At 38.4% G+C, this 20,417-nt stretch overlaps 1 protein-coding gene across 1 annotated transcript in view; it reads right to left on the bottom strand.

Moving 5' to 3' along the window:
- The window catches only part of DROSHA (drosha ribonuclease III), a 70,234-nt gene that overhangs the window by 8,886 nt on the left and 40,931 nt on the right, over positions 1-20,417 (bottom strand). The window contains exons 18-26 of the mRNA XM_082303470.1: positions 18,449-18,587; positions 17,716-17,776; positions 15,772-15,831; positions 13,734-13,833; positions 11,129-11,231; positions 8,074-8,144; positions 6,964-7,008; positions 4,027-4,184; positions 2,326-2,431 (exon numbers count right to left, since the gene is read on the bottom strand). Of these exons, the coding sequence (XP_082159596.1) occupies positions 2,326-2,431; positions 4,027-4,184; positions 6,964-7,008; positions 8,074-8,144; positions 11,129-11,231; positions 13,734-13,833; positions 15,772-15,831; positions 17,716-17,776; positions 18,449-18,587 (843 nt within the window). The remainder of the gene's footprint in view (positions 1-2,325; positions 2,432-4,026; positions 4,185-6,963; positions 7,009-8,073; positions 8,145-11,128; positions 11,232-13,733; positions 13,834-15,771; positions 15,832-17,715; positions 17,777-18,448; positions 18,588-20,417) is intronic.

The following is a 20,417-nucleotide window of genomic DNA, read 5'->3' as shown; positions in this document are numbered from 1 at the left end:
TAAACCCATTTTCTACTTGTTCCTTTTCAAAATTCTTTGAAGTCCTTAAGATAAATAAACTATACTTTCCCCAACAATATCTTAAATACCCTAAGTATAGTACCCTAATATGTGACCTATGAGACAGAACTGCAGTGTCCCATGACAAAAATCTGTTCCTTGTAATGGAAGAAGGAGGATTTCTTCTGTTGTGTTTGCAGACCATTTATTTTGATGGGATCCATAATCAGGATTAGTAGTATCATAAAACAAAGAGCAACATATACACTACCCAGTGAATTACAGATGGAAAAAAAAACCCCAGCTATCCTTTTAGCACTGTGGTTATCAACTTGCTCTCTACAAGTGTGATCTGGCAAGAAATTAAGTTCCCCTTAACAATACAGAGAAGACACAGCCCCTGTGCCTTTCCAGCAGCTTTTTTAGAGTTAGTCTCTACTCTGGTAACACACAGCCTGCATCACTACAGATGCTGTGACACATGATATGCTCAACTGGAGCTTGACTCTAACTACAAAGCAGTTTTTCTTCTAATTCTTCCATCTTCACCCAACATACTACTACTCATGACTGTACCAGAAGAATGTATCCATAATCCAGTACTGGAGAAGCTGTATCTTCTAACATCCAACAAAATGTCAATTTCCTTTTTGGAACAGTATTTGGCTATCTCCAAGTATGTAGATGAGACTATGTGCTCCTTTCTTTTTCTTAAATACAGTTAATTTGCAGACATCTCTCCACAAGCAATCACTCCACACTGGGAAGCCACTGCATTGCCAGTCAAGTGGAATCCTTGACCAAAATTGCCCTCAACACACCAGACACCATTTAGTTGATGTTCTACTATTACTTCAAATTTAAGTATATTCCTAGATGACATGAGAAAGAGCTTAGTGTTTTTGCTGTTTCTCTTCAGATTCCACTTTATCAGTCTCCTTTCTCACATGTCTCATTTCATTTGTCCTCAAATTTAAAAACATTTTAAGATAATTTTTTTTCTCTCTACATGTACATCTCCAGAGTCCAAATTTTATTTTGGGCATTGCCTACTTCTTCGTACCTTTAAGTGTTTTCAGCATCCACTCCACTCTAGCTTCGCAGTTTTGCCTGAAAACTGAAGTGTGCAACTTGTACTTTCCAACTCACTAATCATTACATTAAGCAACACAAAGACACTCTAATCATTGTTCTGAGTATTTATAGCCATTAACAGCAACATTTCATATCCTCCTGGCCAAACAGTTCTTGCAAGAGTTATCTTTTAACACCATGGATGGCTACATTCTTAGAAGTCATTAGAAAGCAAAAAACCCCATCAGGCTTTATCTCCTGTCTCCTGAATTGTGCAGAAGAATCCATACAAATGCAACTGAGACTTAAGAAATGGCGAAGAAAAATTCAAGTTACTTTTAGTCACAGCATGTACTTTTTTTCTTTTTCTTGTAAAAAGCTTTAACCCAAAAGTTTCAAGAATCATGTTCTTGATAACACATTGCCTGCTAGAGACTTAGCATTGCCATCCCTTTATTGATCTGAGGAAACCACTCTAAAATTAGGCTGCTTCCTAACTTTAACTAGAAAACTCGACTCACATTCCTGATACACGTATTGCTTCGTTGTTCAAGTAAACTAAAACAATTTAGTAAGCCCAAGAAAATTTGTTACTTGCAAACAAAGCCACAACTGTCCAGATGCAGGAATAAATGAATCAATCAGGAAAAAACTACATATACTACCATGCTGTGTTTAAACTACTGTAAATTGGTGAAAGATCCCCAAATTGAGTTGTGCAAAGTCCAGGTAAGAAAGGCTAAAGGGCTATAGCAATTAAGAGACGACTATAACTATAGTAAAGCTAAATTCAAAAGCTACCATAGGAGCTCCAGATAGAAGACAAGAGGAAAACCAGACCAAAATAAATTGTAAAAACTTTTTCTCAGTATGTATAACTCTGCCTGTATGCAAGTTCAACAGACTAGAAGTCAGAAATAAAAAAAAGTCACGTGACACATCTATTTAAATAAATTAAGACACCCATCTTTAAACAAGAACTAGTCTTAGCCCTCCATTTCATCGCTGACATCTTTAAAATTTTGATCCTTTTCACAGACTGAACAGAAATTATTGCAGTGGGCTCATAAATCACCATTTTCTATTCATTGCAGTGCTCATGACTTAAAATTAACAAAGCCTTATTAAGAGTAGTGGTTGCTGAGGCTTCTTTTATTAATCAAACTCAGAATAATTCACTAGCTGTTACGATAATTTCAGTCTCCATCCCACTCTTGCCCTTATGGAGAATATGATTGATGGCAGTCTCACCGTTAAGTGCCCCTCATGATGATCGGGGAAATGTATGAATAAATACTCTGTGGCTACCAACTGCATTATGGAGTCACCTAGGAATTCCATCCTCTGGTTGTGGCCTCTGAAAAATGAGACATCAATGCAGCAAAATCAATAAGCACTCAGTGAGGAAAAAACCAAAACCAGCATGCACACACAAATTAAAATGAAGAGTGATCTGAAAGTGAGCCTTGCTCATTTCCAAACACATTTAAGACAATTTTTCAGTGTTAATCAGGTGAGATGAAAACACAGCTCATTACTGTAGTAAAACCAACTTACAGGCAAAAAGCAAATCGGGATAGCTACAAATAAATGCAATCATTAGATCACAGATCACAGACTAAATGAAGAAGAGCAGTTGACATCACATCTGTAATGGGACAAATCTTTATCTCAAACTTGTTTTAAGAAAGTGAGCTAATGAACACAAGGACTTCAACAGAGGAAAATGTCTGCCCATTCACAAGAAAGAAAAGGATCAGGGTTTAAACTCATACAAGATCCTGGAGAGGGTAATCACTGATACGAAGTTTAACAAGGGCAAGTGCCAGATTCTCTATCTGGGACAAGGCAACCCAGGTTGTGTGTACAGAGTGGGGAATGAGAGGCTGGAGAGAAGCACTGTGGAAATGGACCTGGAGGTCCTGGTTGATGGCAAGCTGAACATGAGTCAGCAGTGCCCTGACAGCCAGGAGGGCCAGCCCTGTCCTGGGGGGCATCAGGCACAGCATCACCAGCCGGGCAAGGCAGGCGACTGTCCCACTCTGTTCTGCATTGGGGTGGCCTTGCCTTGAGGCCTGGGGGCAGCTTTGGGTGCCACAATATAAAAATGACTTTAAGCTCTTAGAGAGTGTCCAAAGGCGGGGAACAGCGATGGTGAAAGGTCTGGAGAGGAAGCCGTACAAGGAGCAGCTGAGGTCACTTCGTCTGTTCAGCCTGGAGGAGACTGAGGGGAGACCTCGTTGCAGAGGGAAGTGGAGGGGCAAGTACCAATCTCTTCACTTTCATAACCAGAGAAAGGGCTGAAGGAAACAGCATGAAGCTGAGTCAGGGGAGGTTTAGGTTAGATATTAGGAAGAAGTTCTTCACCCAGAGGGTGGTTTAACACTGGAAAGGCTCCCCAGGGAGTGGTCACAGCACCAAGCCTGTCTGAGTTCAGAAAGTGTGTGGACAACACTCTCAGGAACATGGTGTGATTCCTGGGGTGTCCTGTGCAGGGTCAGGAGTTGGACTTGACAATCCTGATGGGTCCCTTCCAACTCGGCATATTCTGTAACACTGTTTCCTTGAAAATAGGGCCTGGCAGCTTTGCAAGCAACAGAACACAAGGGCTGTGCTTGGACCAAAGAGTGTAATTTTACTTCTTTTCTCTGCCCAAATGCACCTCCCAGGTATATTTTGCTACTGTCTCAGGAGTGATGTAGAAATATCAGTGATGCAGAAAGTTCAAAATAAACAGGATAGGTCTCCAACACCTTCTACAGTCTTTCCCAAGGTATTTGCTACTGCCTACTGCCAGAGGTGGCATACCGAGGCAGGCAGGCTTGTGAACACAGCTGCTCTATTCTCTTCCAGGAAACAGATGTAATCTAGCTTGTTTACAAACAAGGCAATCTGGAATGCTCTAACAGGACAGCCAACACAGCTACATGAGGACTCTTGCTATGTACTCACAGAGTCAGATGGTTAAAGCCCACTGTTCTCAGAGTGAACGCACGTGCTAGAAGCCGAACATGAGTAAAGATGACTCCAATTGCCTCCTCAAACTCCGTAAGCTTTTGAAGAACTGGAGAGGTCTCAATGAGTTGCCTGTCAGTATTGGACTCCTGCAGCTGCAAGAAAAATGAAGTGCAAGTAATGACCAACTCAGACTGCTGCAGAAATTTTCAGAGAAAAGCAAGCCATCTCTAAATCAAGGGCAAAGAATACAATTAACAAGTTCTGTGGACAGCTGAACTGAGAAAACCAAGTTTCCTCTGCCTTTTGGTCTTGGATAATTACCACTCAAAGAAGAGATGAGCTCTGATGTATGCTTTTTTAACAGCTGAGGCATTTAAACAGATCACTTACATGTCTCTACATGTGGATAGCATATAATACAAACTTTCACAAAACATGTACAATTGTACCTTTCTGCATTTTCTAGCATTATCATATTGTTTGCAACTGAGCAACAGACTCAAAAATTATTGGAATAGGGCTGGCAGACTGACAGCATGTCATGATGAGACAAAACCCAAATCAATTTCTCCCACTTTCCTTCAGCATCAAAAATAAAAAAAAAAAAAAGTATTTTGTATATGAAATTCAAAAGGGCACACTAACACAAGAAAATTAAAATTATTGCTTTGGGTCAGTATCTTTTCTTATCAGTTTCTTGTCTGATGTCCTTGATGTGGTGACACTGTTAAATGCCTTTGTGGAGCTGGGAAATGGCTTAAGCATTTCCTCCAGCCATTCTGAGCATCTCTCTGGTATAGCAATGACTTAGAGGAGGAATTATCCAGAAGAAGATGCCTAAAAGAAAAGTAAGAATAGCCACAGCTTTTTAAACTGGCATTGAGATAATTTCTGGTTTGTTGTCTGCCCCTTTTCTATTAGTTGATTACATTCGTCTTTTTTCTGTACTGAGCCTTCAGTTCCATTTTCATAGAGCTACAATACCCTTGCACCAAAATCCCACACTTGCATGGTATTCGTCATTTTGGAGTTCAGCTGCATGTAGAGCTGAGACTGCTTTTTGCTTCCTTGTGCACAGCCCTTTCTATTTACCTACACAGAATTTCTTCTGCTTTTTTAAACTCCACAGTGAGTCACCCTTGTGTTCTCACAACCAGAATGCCATTCTTCAGTCTGCTGTTGTCCGTGCTACCTGGAATAATTTAGTATTGTCAACAAACTGCCACCTCACTGCTCATCCTCTTCCATAGGCTGTCAATGAGAACAGCCTGTACTTTAGCAAAGATCCCAAGGGAAATCTCCCAGTGATCACCATTCCTTGCAAGATGTGGTCATTTCACTCCTATCCTCCATTTCTTATATTTCAGCCATTCCTTTAAATCTTGTAGGGACTGACAGTTCTTACTGGAGTTACTTATTTTTTACTGCTTATTAAAAAAAAGACAAAAATTTTAAAAGCCTTTCCTCACTGTCTTTTCAACAGCCTCTCAGGAAACCCAGCAGACAGTATCATCTGCATTACCACATACTTTTTTGTCTCCTGAAATTTCCTATTCATTTGTAAGGCAGGAGTCTTTACCTGTTGACTCTTTCTAAAGAGTCCATATGTATCCAGATGACCACTAATTATTTTTTCAGAACCATTTCTACAGACTTGGCTACTGACAAATACACAGAGCTAAAGGTCTGTAACTCTGTTATCTTACTCAGAGCTTTTTTTTATTAATTGGGATGTCATTTGGTATATTGTTCCAGTGACTTTTTAGTAATTTTTAAAATGCCATTTTTCAGGCTAGCTGTGCCCAAAGGCCAGCCTGAGCTGCCTGTGTTTCACCTACTGGCAAAACCACCTAGGATGGTTTTGGGGTATGGAAGAGAGTAATTTTCATCACACAAGTTAAGGTAGTAGTAAGAAATTGTAAGTTTCATACACTGACTGTTGCTAATCTCTAAGCAGAGTGGAAGTCATCTTTGTGAAAGCAGAGATGAAAAGGTTAAAATAAAGTAAGAGAAAAGAAAGAAATTCAGAATAAGAACAATCTTCTTTGGAGCTTGTGCCACCATGCAACATAGCGGGTGCTGAATCTCAAAAGCTTATCTTCCTATTAAGACCTTTTGTATTTACACTCAGAGGGATGTGATTGTAAAAATTCTTCACATGCACTGATTTGTTGCTGAAGATTTTCGTTATGCACTCACTGCTGTTTTTGAAGCACTCCTGCTTGCACTGAAGACAAGGAGCTACAGTGCAGAGAGGCTCTGCAACTTGCTCTACATCTGCCCCAGAATTCAGTCAGGGAGAATGGATTGGGAAACCAATCTCCCAACTTCTAGCCTCATAAACTGACAACTTGTGAATTTGTATCCTTTGATACATGGAGGTATACATTAGCCTTCAGACACCTTCATAATTTTAATGTTTATGTGGTATTAAAAATTACTGGAATCACTGAAACAACCACACTACCATTGCACGGGCATACACACACACTATCAAAATGGAATCAAATCAAAACTCTTACGGCATTCAGTTAATGTGCCTTCCTACTACTAAGGTTTCAGCCCCAATTTCACGTTAAGAAAATATGTACATAGATTGTTTTTGCACCTTTTTCTCCCAGCTTAGAGAAGATGACCAAGAAGCTGTCAAAATGTTACCTCTCATTGGATTTATCGTATAGGCACAGTTATATAACATACATGAGCCAAGGAAAGGTGAATGACTAATTCTCAGAGAGGCAGAAACTCACTACTTCTTTAAAAAAACCAAACAAACAAATCACAAACCAAACACAAAGGAAAACATACATATATTCCTTTGGCTAGTCTTTAGCACAATTTCTGAGATGTCACCACAATAGAAACCTATGGAAAAGCATCCCTGAAAATAAAACAGAACTGTGAAATTTATTACAGAAAGGGATCACTTACTTGGAGTGGATGTAGTGGATAATTAAGCCATACATCCCGCAGGTCCTGCAAACATTGAGAGATGCTTTTAATGCTCAAGGGAGTCATTTAACAAATTCCACAGTACTAAATAAAATGTCATTACTTGAAATACCGAACTATTTCAGATGCTGACTCTGCTTATTGCAAATTCAATAGTGCTGGCAAACTAATTTTTAAAATCGTGTCTTTGCTGTTCAAACTGCCTGTAGTTCTCCCAATTAGCTTGTGTCAAAGAGGTGGAAAAATCCTTGAACCACGTAAGTGGTTAAAGAAGAAAAAGATTTGCTTAAGCCTCAGGACTAACTTTATTTGCAAGTACTCCTCAGTAGCAAGTTTGACTTCTCCAAAGGCAAGGACTGAAAAAGAAAAAAAAAACCCACTTATTTTCTTCTGTTTCATAAAGGCTTCCTTCACTACAGCCACCTAGCAGCAAATAAACATTGAGTTACAATAGGCTTTCAAACACTTTTATTTCTAAAAAGTTTTGTAATTTCAGAGACTCAGAGGAAGGAAAATACTATAGAATTCATCCTCTCACCACTGCCATGCGTGCTGTCCCAGCAGTGGGTACTTCTCTTCACCTTTATACAGCACATGTTGTAACCAACAGCCACCTGAGATACAGCCTGATCCATTCCTGCACACTGCAGTTGTGCAATTGGGTAAATGCTGAATGAAGCGCACTCCTTTTTATTCCCAAATATCCAAATATATGTTTAAAGCTTTTAGAGTAGGATGATTTAACTGATAAAACAGGAGTAGTTGCTCTACATGTGCATCATTCCCTCAGAGCCTGATGCCTGGATCTGCAGTAACATTTCTGTTTTCACAGTAGCACTTTGAACTGAAGCTGTCAGGTTTCCCACACCACCCACCCTTCCCTACCTAAGCCAAGCAACCCACAGCACACCTGAGAAAACACCGTGTTCGCCTGAATCAGTACAGCTTGCTGTCCTAATTCAATTCAGGAACTACATACAACAGGTGTAGTATTTCTGTCCATTTGTGATCCTTAAGTAAAACAAGGGACAAGAGAGAATATCAAGTTGTTTTTGAACTGGAAAGCAAATCATGTAAGTGCATAAATACCTTTTCATTGAAGAGCAAACGTCCAAATAATTGTTTTGCTTCTTCTAGGCTTCCCTCTAGATAAACAGCTCCTACATGAGGGGACCAATATGTCAAAGGTCAATATGCAATTAGTACTTAGAAAATTACTAAGCACAGGACAGTCAAAGAGCTTGGACTTCTTCATCTCCAACACACTCATTTTTAAAAGCATGCTTTCTGTAGCAACACCGATTTTTTGAGAAATTTAAAGCACATTAAACACCAACATAAATCAACAATCATAAAATGCAAAGAAAAACCTGAAATAATTATATCGGTGATAGAAAATTATACATCCAAAGAGCAAAGTTTAAACTAGCAAATTAATCTAGATGCAATGTATTTCCAAAAGTACTTTCCAGTAAAGAGCTAACTATACAATTGTGCTGGTTTCAGCAGGGGTAGAGTTAATTTTCTTCACAGTGACTAGTACAGGGCTATGTTTTCAATTTGTGCTGAACACAGGGTTGATAATACAGAGATGTTTTTGTTATTCCTGAGCAGGGCTTACACAGAGCCAAGGCCTTTTCTGCCTTTCCTACTGCCACACTGGTGGGGAGACTAGGAGTGCTTGGGAGGCTGGGAGGAGACACAGCTGGGACAGGTGACCCAAACTGACCAAAGGGATATTCCAGACTGTATGACATCATACTCAGTTTATAAATCACAGGTAAGAAGGAGGAAGGGGGTGACGTTTGGAGTGATGGTGTTGTCTTCCCAAGTCACCGTTATGTGTGACAGGGCCCAGCTCTCCTGGAGATGGCTGAACAGCTGCCTGCCCATGGGAAGCAGTGAAATGATTTCTTGTTTTGCTTTGCTTGCGTGCACAGCTTTTGCTTTCCCTGTGAAACTGTCTTTATCTCAACCCCTGACTTTTCCAGCTTTTCCTCTTCCAATTCTCTCCCCAATCCCTCTGGTGGAGGAGCGAGTGAGTAGCTGCATGGGGCTTGGCTGCTGGCTGGGGAGAAGCCACAACAACAACACCTGCAGATAGGGAAACCCACGAATTACATTTCAATAACCAGCACATAATTGCCACTTATTCCATACTTCCAACAAGATAACACTCTGCATATAAACGATGTGTCAGGACTATTGCAAAGCTCAAGGTCTTCCCAGTATCACAGTAATTTATTGCCTGAACTGGAAACTACATCTCTGCATGTCTTAGTTTCTGGAGATTATAGTATTTTCTTTTTTTAAACTGCACACACAGCCCTCACTAACCCTCTCTGCATTTCCATCAGTAACAAGCTCTGCAAAACTTGTGTTAATGTATTGTATTTTTGGGTCTATCCTATATATCTGTATCTTCACAGGCACTTCAACATTTCATCCTTTAATATGCTTTACAGAAGGGCTTCTGAAAATCTCAAACTTGTTATTGTAAGCATAAAAGCAATTGGAATATACAGCTACATCAAGAACACAGAGAAAGGGAGTGCATGTTCCCACACACAGGAAGAACATGATTTGTCTTGCCTTTCCCTTCCCCTTTCCTTTTGATTCCTCACTAGGTCAACTACTTTCTTTGGAGAACAGTTTGGGGGTTTATAAGACTGATCTCACAGAGGAACGTTATGCGAGGACAGAATTTCAAACAAGTCCTAGGCAGCCTGCTCATACTTCTGGTTTTTAATTTCATCACAGTGACTTTGTGATGAAGCACCAGACTTTGTAAAAGAGTCTCAAGTAGGAGTTCCAGACCCCACTTGTTATAGTCCCTTAACAAGCTCCCAGATTTTAGCTATAGCACTGACAAAATCTTATTGCTCAATTAACTTTCTGAACAACTTTGTATTGGAGGTTAAACAGCAAGCCTGCTCTCTCAGCAATCTCAGTGCTTGCCAAACAGTTCTCATCACTACATCCAAGACAAGCTGAAGCCTATGAACAAAGACACAGATACAGATCTAGTGTTCCTCTTCTGTTTGCTTTTTATTTTTAAATTAAAGATCAAAGCGCTCATGGAAAGCAAAATAGAGTTAAAAAGAAAACTCTTATTTCTTGATAAGAGGAAATGCAATCTGGCCCAAGGCAGAATGCACAGAACTGTTGACATCTAAGCCAACTATGATCTATTTTTCAAAGCAGGACAAAATGCTTTAGGAGCTTGTATAGTACATAAAGATCTGCATCAGGTCTAAACCATTCCCATAGCTAGTAACTTGTACAGTACATTTGGATGAATAGGAAGTCAAACAGGTGAGATTAAGCTTGCTTCATGTACTCAAACAAGTAAAGGTTCATAAAAATACGCTATTTAAAACAGAGCTTGTGCAGATTTAACCAATGAGATTTCCACCCTCCTGCTTGATAACTGTGGTCAGGCCCTGATTTCTTCTGCTACATAAACCTATAGACCAGTGCAGCCAGTCACTAATCAGCATCTTAGTGGCCAACAGCAAATTTGACACAATTCTCCTTCACCCTCAGCTAGAGGGTAGCTTTATTACACCAGCCATGGTATATTGCCATGCTTTTTACTTGTAAGAAAAATGCAAAGAGTAAAAGGTATTTACTTTGCAAATTCACAGAAGGCTAGCAGGGCACAGAGGAAGTGGTCTGGTGCCTCAGCTGGGAGTGCCTGGTGCACTCAGAAAGAAAGCTGCAGCTTAAAATTCAGGGCTGAGGTTGCAGGTCTGTTCAAGCACTACTGGAAGCAGTGAACCTGCTCATCTTCTGCCAGGCCACGGTGACTGAACTCCCATCAGACATGGGGCGGCATCAGGCCATGCTGGCAGAGGAGGGGTGGAGTTCTGCAGTGACATGAAATGGCTTCATCTTCAGTGTGTGGGAGCCAGGATATGGAAGATGAGATTTTCATGCTAGTACTACACACTCATTGTGTTTATACTCATGGCATATGTGCAGGAGAGAGGAAGAGACAAAGATGATGTAAGAAGCTTCACTATTGCCTGCTTGTACTAGCACTACTCAACAGGCCTGTATCTCTCTCTTCCATCACAGTCAGCACGGCACACAGACCTGTACAAAGCATAACTGTCTGCACACACAAATACAAGCATTTTACCTATGAGGGCTTCAAAGCAGTTGGCCATGGCATGACGGAGATCTGACTCCCTGCAAAGGTCTGGACCATGAGCATAAAGCATGAATCGTTCTAGTTCCAGCTTCTGCAAAATATGTAGAAAGAGATAAAATCATGGCTTTAGAAGTACAAGAGTACCAGTTTAGTCACTAAAGTTCAGTTACACTGTTATCATGCAGCTACTGGGTCTGAAGGAACTATGAAGCTTTTCCCCAGTTTCAGTTCAGACCAGCCTAAAATTAAAAAATTTCCTATGTTTATCAGCGGTAAGCAACTAGAATGTTATACCATAAAAAGCTAGAATTATCAAACCAAAATGTCAAAGGAAGCCAGATCAAAACATTACTGGTAAGTTTTAAGAATGAGTTCAAGAGAAGGTCCAAGGGCATGACAGAAAAATAGCCTGATACTGACTAGACAGTGCAATGCATTGTGTCTCTTGCTGGTAGTTTGTCCTCATGTGATTAGCCTTCAGAGATATCAAAAAGACATTCTAAGGGAGGGGAGTTAATGCTGAGGAAAAAGACCTTGCCTACAAGAAGAAGCTAAAGCAGAACAGTGAGGAATAGGAACTATGGAAGACACAGTCCACTGAACATCTGGGTTTTTCCTCTGAGACCATCAACAGGTGCCTCTGGGCACTGCAAGAGAAGGCTAATATTTTAATCTGCAGTGCCACCTAGCTTCTTTCTTCTTTTCAAAAGTGCATCATTAACATTCATCTGTTGCCTGAACTATAGTTCTGCTTGCCAGTCAGAATCTCAGGTAGTAAGTCAGATATTTTCTATAATATATGATAATTCTGCTATAGAAATGCAGGCAAGAGCTACTAGATTCTCTTTACATATTCATCTTTTTGACACAAAACCATTATTGGGATTTTTAAAGAAGAGATTTGTGCATCTTGCAAAGTTTGTATGAGAATAGGCTCTTCCCAGCTGGGTGTAAGTTTCTACTGATTAATTTCTTGTTAACTTTCAACTTCATCCTCCCGGATTTAAGAGGTAAAGCTGGAGACTAAGTTGTTTGAGGCGTATGATTTAGACATGTTTCAATTGTCAAAAAGAGTCTTCCATTTTCAATGAATGGCAGCCTGTTCACTGCTCCAGAACAGTGAATTACCACTTACAACATTCCATCACACTTTATAATGCACAGTGAGCACTTGCTAAAGTCAACATTAGAGCAGAACATTAATTTTTTTATATAAAATTTAAACTTCTTTACTCGTCATTTGATCCTCATTTATTAACAGCATTCCCCAAGTTCAAGAGATGTTGAGAAGATGAGAATTATATTAAGTAAATTGAATGCAACACGACACTGCAGGGTATGAAATCAGGAACATCATGTAAGACACGAGAGGAACAAAGGGTAAGTTGGAAAATTGGGAATATACAGATATCTAATATTTACAGTTGATTCTAATATAAATACAGTTTTTAAAATATTGCAAAAAAAATTTTTTTGATTTGTCCTTGTACAATGATAAAGGCTGTGAACAGCCTTGAAGAATGTATGAGCTTTCCTGATGCAGGTTTAAAAATAGTATCATGAATTCAAATGTCAGGCAATACCATAATTGTAAACAAAGCCCCAATATGAAATGTTTCAATCAATTCATGCTTATCTAAATTACTAAAGAAAGATGTGGAAGAAAATTATTGTGTTCACTGCCTACCCCATGCCTCTCCTCAGAGATGAGCAAAAAGATGACATGTTAGAAATCCTGCAGATTTGCCAAAATCTCAAGATTGGATATGCTTGTTTAAGGCACTGTGTGATTACAGAGAGGGGAGATTAAAAGAGCAACTTGAAAACTATCAGCAGTACACAGTGGACAGTGAGTGCACATGTGTAGCATAATCAATTACAGTAAGTCTCAGATTGTTTCTTTAAAAAAAAAGCTAACAAAATCAAGAATGAGTAAGGCAATACCTATCTACTTATGAATAGAGATTTAATCAACTTTCACCAGTATCATATATAGGAATATAAAAAGCTCTGTCATTCACAGAACTAAATGAAATAAAATTCTAAGGCATCTCAATTTTTCCTATGAGATAACACAACTCTTCTCCAAAACCCTGGTTAACATACTTCTGACTACTCTGACAGTCTACAGTGGGCCTGAAAATGACTGCAATAGTTTATGGAGCAGATAAAATTCCTCCCCCCTCCCATTTTTTCTACTTCCTGTTGCCAAGTTCTCCCTAGATATTCTATCAGAAAGTCATCTTATAAACAACCAGTTTGATTCCTTTCCTTCACTAAAGTTCTACTGTCAGCTTCATTACTTGTGCAAATTAAAGGCAAGTATAGGCACACCTTCAACACAGGCTATAAACTTATTTTTATGCCTGCAAAAATCGTTTTTCCCAAAAGCATGCTTTAGAGAAAACACTAAATTCTCCTTTATCTTTAAAATCTACTTTCAAACTGAAAAGGGTTCCTGCATCCCAAATCTTGAACAGAAAACACAGCAAAGAAACTGATGGTCAAAGCAAGCAGCTCCCTCAAGAAGCAGTCCAGACACTCATAGTACTCTACCCATGGATGTCAAACACAGAGACATACAGAGCTGTACCTTAGCCAGCATGGCCAGGTGTTGGTTCTGTACGATGGCAGTGCGGTACGTAGCTAATCCTCCTTCCTCCAGAGTGGGAAACAGGTAGTATAAGTGGACACTGGCAAAACAAAAAGTGAATCAGATGCTGTCAGCATTTGATTAAAGATGAACCACATGCACCTCTAGAGAGCTGTGCCTTTCCCTCAGACCCTAGTAGGTAATACGGGTCCCTTGCCAAAGTGGAACTCAGCTTGAAGTAAGGTAAAGATACAAACAATTCAAACAATGCCCAATCCTATCCAACACTGGCAGCAGAAGAGGAAGAGTGCTGTTTCTCTACTGGGCAGCACATAATGTCTACATCCCTGCCACAGCCTGCAGCTCCCTCATCTCAGGTTTCTGTCTATCACCAGCACAAGGTTCAGCACAGCTGACACCTAGAGGATGCTGAGGAATAAAGCACAAGGGAAGCCTCAGCCTTGAGAAACTCCGTGCTGCAGGTACACAGAGCTTTCATGTCATGCAGCTGCCAACAGGATATCCATCTGTTTATACAAGTTTCTTAAAGTACTTTAACAGATGCTAATGAAAACAAAGAACAGAACAGAACTCAACAGCCTCTATTTATCAAATGTGTGAAGTCATTATACCACAAACCACAAAAAAAAAAAAGTAAAAATCACAGGCTTTAACAGCCTTTAATGGTATTTGTCATCATGCTAGCAATGTACTTCATAAAAGAGAAACAAAACAAAACAAGTAATTCACTGATCCAATCAAGATCTGACTAATGAATAAATAATTTTGGATACCTTCATATCTAACTCAATGTTGAAAAAAGTTAACACAGAGAGGGTTTTTAACATTCCACAATTAAGGCACTCTCTGGCACTAATTATTAAAATACTTTATTAACCCAGTATACAGGGAGGAAAATGCAAACGGATGCAAGATTATTTAAGGACAAAAACTGCTATAAAACTTAGAGGCAATCTAATCAAGCATCATAATTCACAACAGCAGACACCTGAAGTTAAGAGAGGATAAAAAAAATCAGACTTAAATAGGTGCTTACATGCTCTATTGAACAGAAATGGAGCTCATTTTTTTTCTGAATTGAGACAAAAGTTAGCTCAGAAAGTGAACTGATGGCTGATGAACAATGACAATGAAAAATGCAAGACATTCTAATCATCAGATCTTCCATCTTATCAGCCTGTACTGTTGTATGAGAGAAAAGGCCATGAGTTTTAAGGGCAGCGGAGACCTTTATAGGCTAATAGTTTTTAATATCACATAGCTAATGGCTAGTAAAGAACAGAGATATAAAGTCAGTTTTGTTGTTCATATAACAAACTGGCTTAAAGATCAAATTAACAGTAAACAAACATACTTTTAAAAACAGTAGAACAAACCAGCTGAAAATAGATTATAATCTTTATATTGTGCAACCTGTTTGCCTCTACTACTCAGGTAAGTAGAACAACAGAGATACCTAATAATATGCCTGTATTGCTCACTGATTTCAGAATACTCAGGCCAGAACTGGAGCAATTTTTGATGAAGCATGGGGTTTTTTGATTACTTTTGAGTAAATTACATTTGTGCTTAACTATTTAAGCTGTTAGGAAAGCTACAGCCCTAATAACTGGAAATAGAAGAACTGCAACACATTCAACAGTACCCATAAATGCTTCTCCCTTGCAACTACAGAGAAAGAACCCATGGAAACAAAATGGCATGCTAAGAAAAATATCTCTCCTTTAAAAAAAGAGTACAAAGTTCAACTTGTCTGTAGCTGAATAATCTCTAACCCAAATCAATTTAAAATAGCACTTCACGAAACAGAAATTCTAGCTTTTTATTTTGTAATCTTTCTTGTTTTATCATCATCACTGAAAACATTTTCAAGAGAGTTGTGGGCAGGTGTGCAGGTCTAAGTATCAGGCAGGACTGCAAACATACACAGTCAAAGTAGACACTGAAAAGTTCAATAAACACAACATGATAATAATAACATACAAAGGTGAGAATTGTTGAAGAATTCCCCATTTACCTTGTTAAGAACTCCACCACAGCATCTCCCAGAAATTCTAAACGCTCATTGTGGTTAATCCTGAAAAAGGCATTTTAAAGTTCACCATAACCTAAGTAACACATGCTGGTTATTTACACAATACAATTAAAATAGAAAAAATCAGAGTTGATTGCTAATCAGATATAACATTGTGAAACTCAGGACTGACACCACCACCTTTGAAATTTCCGTATGTTCTGTTCAGAGCTATTGTCAGAGCTTCACAAAATGGGAAAAGGAAACAGGACTGCTGCCTGGCACTGAAGTCGGGTTTCTCTGTCCATCAGAGGGCACCAGGTGATTGAAAGAAACAGCCTGTCCTGAGCCTTGTCCATGAAACTAGGGAGCTCTACCTAATTAACATCAACCACCTGCAGGGCAGGACGACCCTGCAGTAGATTGCTGGTATGGCAGAGGGAGTAAGAACTTGTATTTTTCATAGCACCTTTAAATGCCTTGTTTTCTGTAATGTCCTCTGAGCTCAAAAGAAAAAAAATGGCTATACAAGCAGATGCATGCAAACATGCCATTAAATTATTAGTATCTTTTATTTCCTCTGTTTTCTTTCATTGCTGCTACTGATTTACCTTTGTTTTGCAAAAAGTTTCATTTCCTTGAGGCTGTCTGCCTGCTTATATTCAAAGGACTAAAAGGGCAAGCAGCTGAAAAAGAATGTGAGCTTGTCTTTGGATACATACAAATTTCTGCTCTATAAATCAAAGCAAGTAAGCAGCACCATTTTTGATTTCACACATGATTGTAACAGAATCAAGGCTAATGCCACAAGATTTTTTTTCTTTTTCTTTTTTTTTTACCCAGAAGATCCTTGTCAAGTGTTGGGCAGATTTTATTGTAATTTTCACTCCCCCAACAACTACATAATTAGTGTAATTTCTGAAATAGTAGGCCTTTGTTATGGGCTGAAAGAATTCAAGTACCTCTGCTGTGTAAAACAATAACGTGTCAGCAAATCTACAACAACTCTGTGTAGCAACATAACTGAAAACACACACCTCTCTGAAATGGGACAGAAATTTTGTGTTATTTCACAAGAATTAATGCAATTTAGCCTTAAGTCATGTCATTTTAGGAGGACTCAAATTAAGCTTGAAGAGAAAAGGGCGTGGTCTAGGTGAAACAGCATTTAGGGAACAGTGCAACAATAATTTATGCAATAATTATTTAACAATAACTCAATTTCTCCTATTCCTGAGCTTCTTCCGAAATGATGGCTCTTGAAAGGTCCAGCTACAGCACTAGCTAACTAAAATATACACTGCCATCTAGTCCATGCATTTAAGAGATTTCACATGCAACTGTTTCCTGCATTAGTCTTGTGAGCTTTGTTTATTCAACTTTAGCTAAATATGGTGCCTGTGGCTATAAACCACATCTTAAACTATATTTATATGCACAGAATTCTTAGTGGTCATTTAAGGACTATTGCATGACAACATTAATGGGTTTTGCATCTGTCTTTAAATTGGAACAGTAAATCAGCAAAGCCCATGCTCAGCACCACACTCCTGTTAACAAGGTGCCATGGCAGGAAGGTACTAGTGTGAGAAAATGTGATGAAGAATCCAATTTATAGCACTGATAACAACAACAACAGCAACTCTTATTTTTTATTCTGCAGAAAGAAAAAAGGTAGCCTTTTAGTCCTCCTCATTTCAGGGATCAACAAAAATGATAGAATTATCTGTTAAAACCTTCCTCAGACATTTTCTGCAGGCATGACCAAACATTTACTATGCCACTGCTAATGGAGGTTCAGCACACCTTCATAATATAAAAGTCAATTCAAAATGACTTTTCATTTCACCTATTTGCCAAAGCTGTTGCTGACAGTAAGTTGGTTGTTTCTATTAAATATCTCCCTCTGCAGCAGCTTCCCTACTGGCAAACAACTAATTTCATTACCTGGAAGGAGCTGGATCATCCTGTCCCAAACGGGACATAATATTTATCAGGGTGTTTATCCCTAGAAACATAAACAATGCACTATTAAGTAAACAGCCACTAATTCACTTTGAATAAATGTAGAAAACAATTACTCAAAATGTTACTTTATAATTGCCATACACAAGATTATGCTGTTTTTTACAGGGTTTATTACACCAAGTATAATCCTCACCGATGCTCTCTGCCTAACCGATCGCAGTCCCATTACAACAGTATTGAATTTTTGCATTCAGGGAGCCAGATAAAGACCACCTTTGCAGGAAAAGGACATTCCAAACATTACATAAGCAATAAACAATTTACTTCATTAACACTGAATATACTTTAAAGGGGTGAGGAATATTTTGCAGCACAGACCACATGTTCACATTAGTATGAAGACATTTTTACAAAATATATTCCAGTTTGTTCACCATGTTGAGCAGCAAATTAAGAAAACAGTACTTGCCAAGAATCTAAGAAAATACCCATTTATTACCCTTGCTTGTTCTCAGCTCTTTACTTATTGACTACTTTGCAAAATCCAGTCTTTTAGAAAGATCTCATTGGTGTCTGCATATAATCACTGAAATTCTCTACTGAAGGCATCTCTCAAAAGAACAATGGCCAAGGAGATGATAATGGAACAGAGGGTGTTCTTACTGATTAAGTGTCAGGTAAGTGAAAAACATTAGTGATGTAAATAGCATACCTTTCTTTCTCATGTGTATATGGTGGACTTTTCTATCTCCATACTTGGGCTGTCGAATCCCACAGTTGGATAAGGAATTTCTGGCATGATCCGGATTCATCCCAAAATTTAGATGATGGCTTGGGTGAGTCATGGCAAGCTATAGTGTAACACATACAGGGAAAAAAAAGTGTTAGACATTTTTGCAAATGAAAGAAAAACATTATCTTAGACTGGTAGCTACTGTAGCTATTTTTCAGTTTGAAGAAAGGTTACAAAGTGATGTAGTCAATCAGAAACTTGGTTCCAGCAATTTAAATGTAGGGTGAACTATTTCAGATGTCAGAAAGAAGGAACATTTATGCCCAATCATCAGTTTAACTAATTAACTTTCAACATTTTTTTCTTTAAAGAAAAATTAGTTTAGAAGAGAAAAACCATGAACAGTCAATTTGCCCTAAGACTCGCTTACCAGCTTTGCTGACCTGATTTCAATACATTTACTTATTTAAAAATATACTCACTCTAACACCAAACTATAAATATTCATATTAAAAATATAAGCAACTAGAAGAGCTTCTCAACCATCCATATTTACATTATTTAAATCTCTATAGAACTTTCCTAGCTCAAAAAATGAAACAACAAGTATATTATTCCTGGGAGAGTTAATCACAGAAGAACTCTTTCCCTCATGACTACAGAGGGCTTACTCTTCTGATGGAAATTAAGAGGAATGGCAGGTCTGGTCCTCTCTTTTACCTCTGTATCACCTAGCATTAACAAAAGCTTACTCTGCTGCTTACACCACCACTGCAGCAATGGCAGCAGCAAATCGTACTACAGCTTGTTTTCAGAACTCCATGCTGCAAACTCACACATTTTCTCCTTCTTTACACATACACAGCTCAAAATATTGTGCTTGTATAAAAGTATGTGCACATAAAACTTGTATATAAAAAAGAGACACACTGGAAAATGCAAGCTGCAGGAAGTTACTTCTGACACACCTGCAGGACTGGTGCTGCAGGCTGCGAGCAAAGACATTCAGTAATTCATTCAAACATTGTCTGTTGCTTTCTAAACATAAAACTTAAGAGAGTAAAATTACATTTAATCAACAGTAAGAACTTTCTCCAAGTCCTTTTTAATTCCTTGTTAGTATTACTAAGTTTGTTGTAATCGTACATTCTCAAATTCTGCTCCATCTGAACTAGATGACACATTACAGTTTTTCAGAACAGATAACTTAGGGTAATCTTTTTTTAACCTGCTTGTACTTTAAAAAGAAAACACCATGATAAAATAGCTAACAATCAATGCAGAATTATACATCTAACATTGTCTATGCTCAAGCAGATGACTAATACTATATACATTTTTAAAAAGTTCTTCCTCTTCTGGAAAATGTTTGTAGCTTTTAAATAAATGAGTGTAGGGATAAAGTATTAAGCACACTTGTTATAAAGATATGTGACTAATGCTTACACACTTGATTTTTACACTTTCATCTCTTTTTTATTAGAATTTACTTGTTGGTTTGTTTGGCCTCAACATTTTGAAAGTTTCCATCACTGCATTTCAATCTTTGACATTAAAACAAAGACAGCCTGCCAACAACCAAATCCTAGAAGATGCTCAATGTTTAATGTAACTTGCAGTAGGAAAAGGCCTGGAAAACAAATTCTAGAAACCAGAAAAGCTGCGAGAAAAGACATTTCCTTAAAATAATTTGGGAGTAAAATCTCTAGAGAAATACTAAAACTGTCACGTTTTGAACTTAGTCCAGTCACTGCAGAGAGATGACACCTATTTCAGAAGGAAGTTCTTAACAGAAGTCCTCATTTTCCTTCAGTAAATTCAGAAAAAGTCTAAGAGGAAAGGGGCCATCATGACAAGCATCAGCACCTGAGTAATCAGTTCCAAATATACACTAACATAAAAGGCTGGTTATGTGACATGAATGCATTTAAAACAAGTAAGAAATTTT

The sequence above is a fragment of the Coloeus monedula genome (assembly GCF_965178545.1).
Source record: "Coloeus monedula genome assembly, chromosome: 1".
Taxonomy (NCBI): Eukaryota; Metazoa; Chordata; class Aves; order Passeriformes; family Corvidae; genus Coloeus; species Coloeus monedula.
This window is presented reverse-complemented; position numbering and strand designations above follow the sequence as displayed.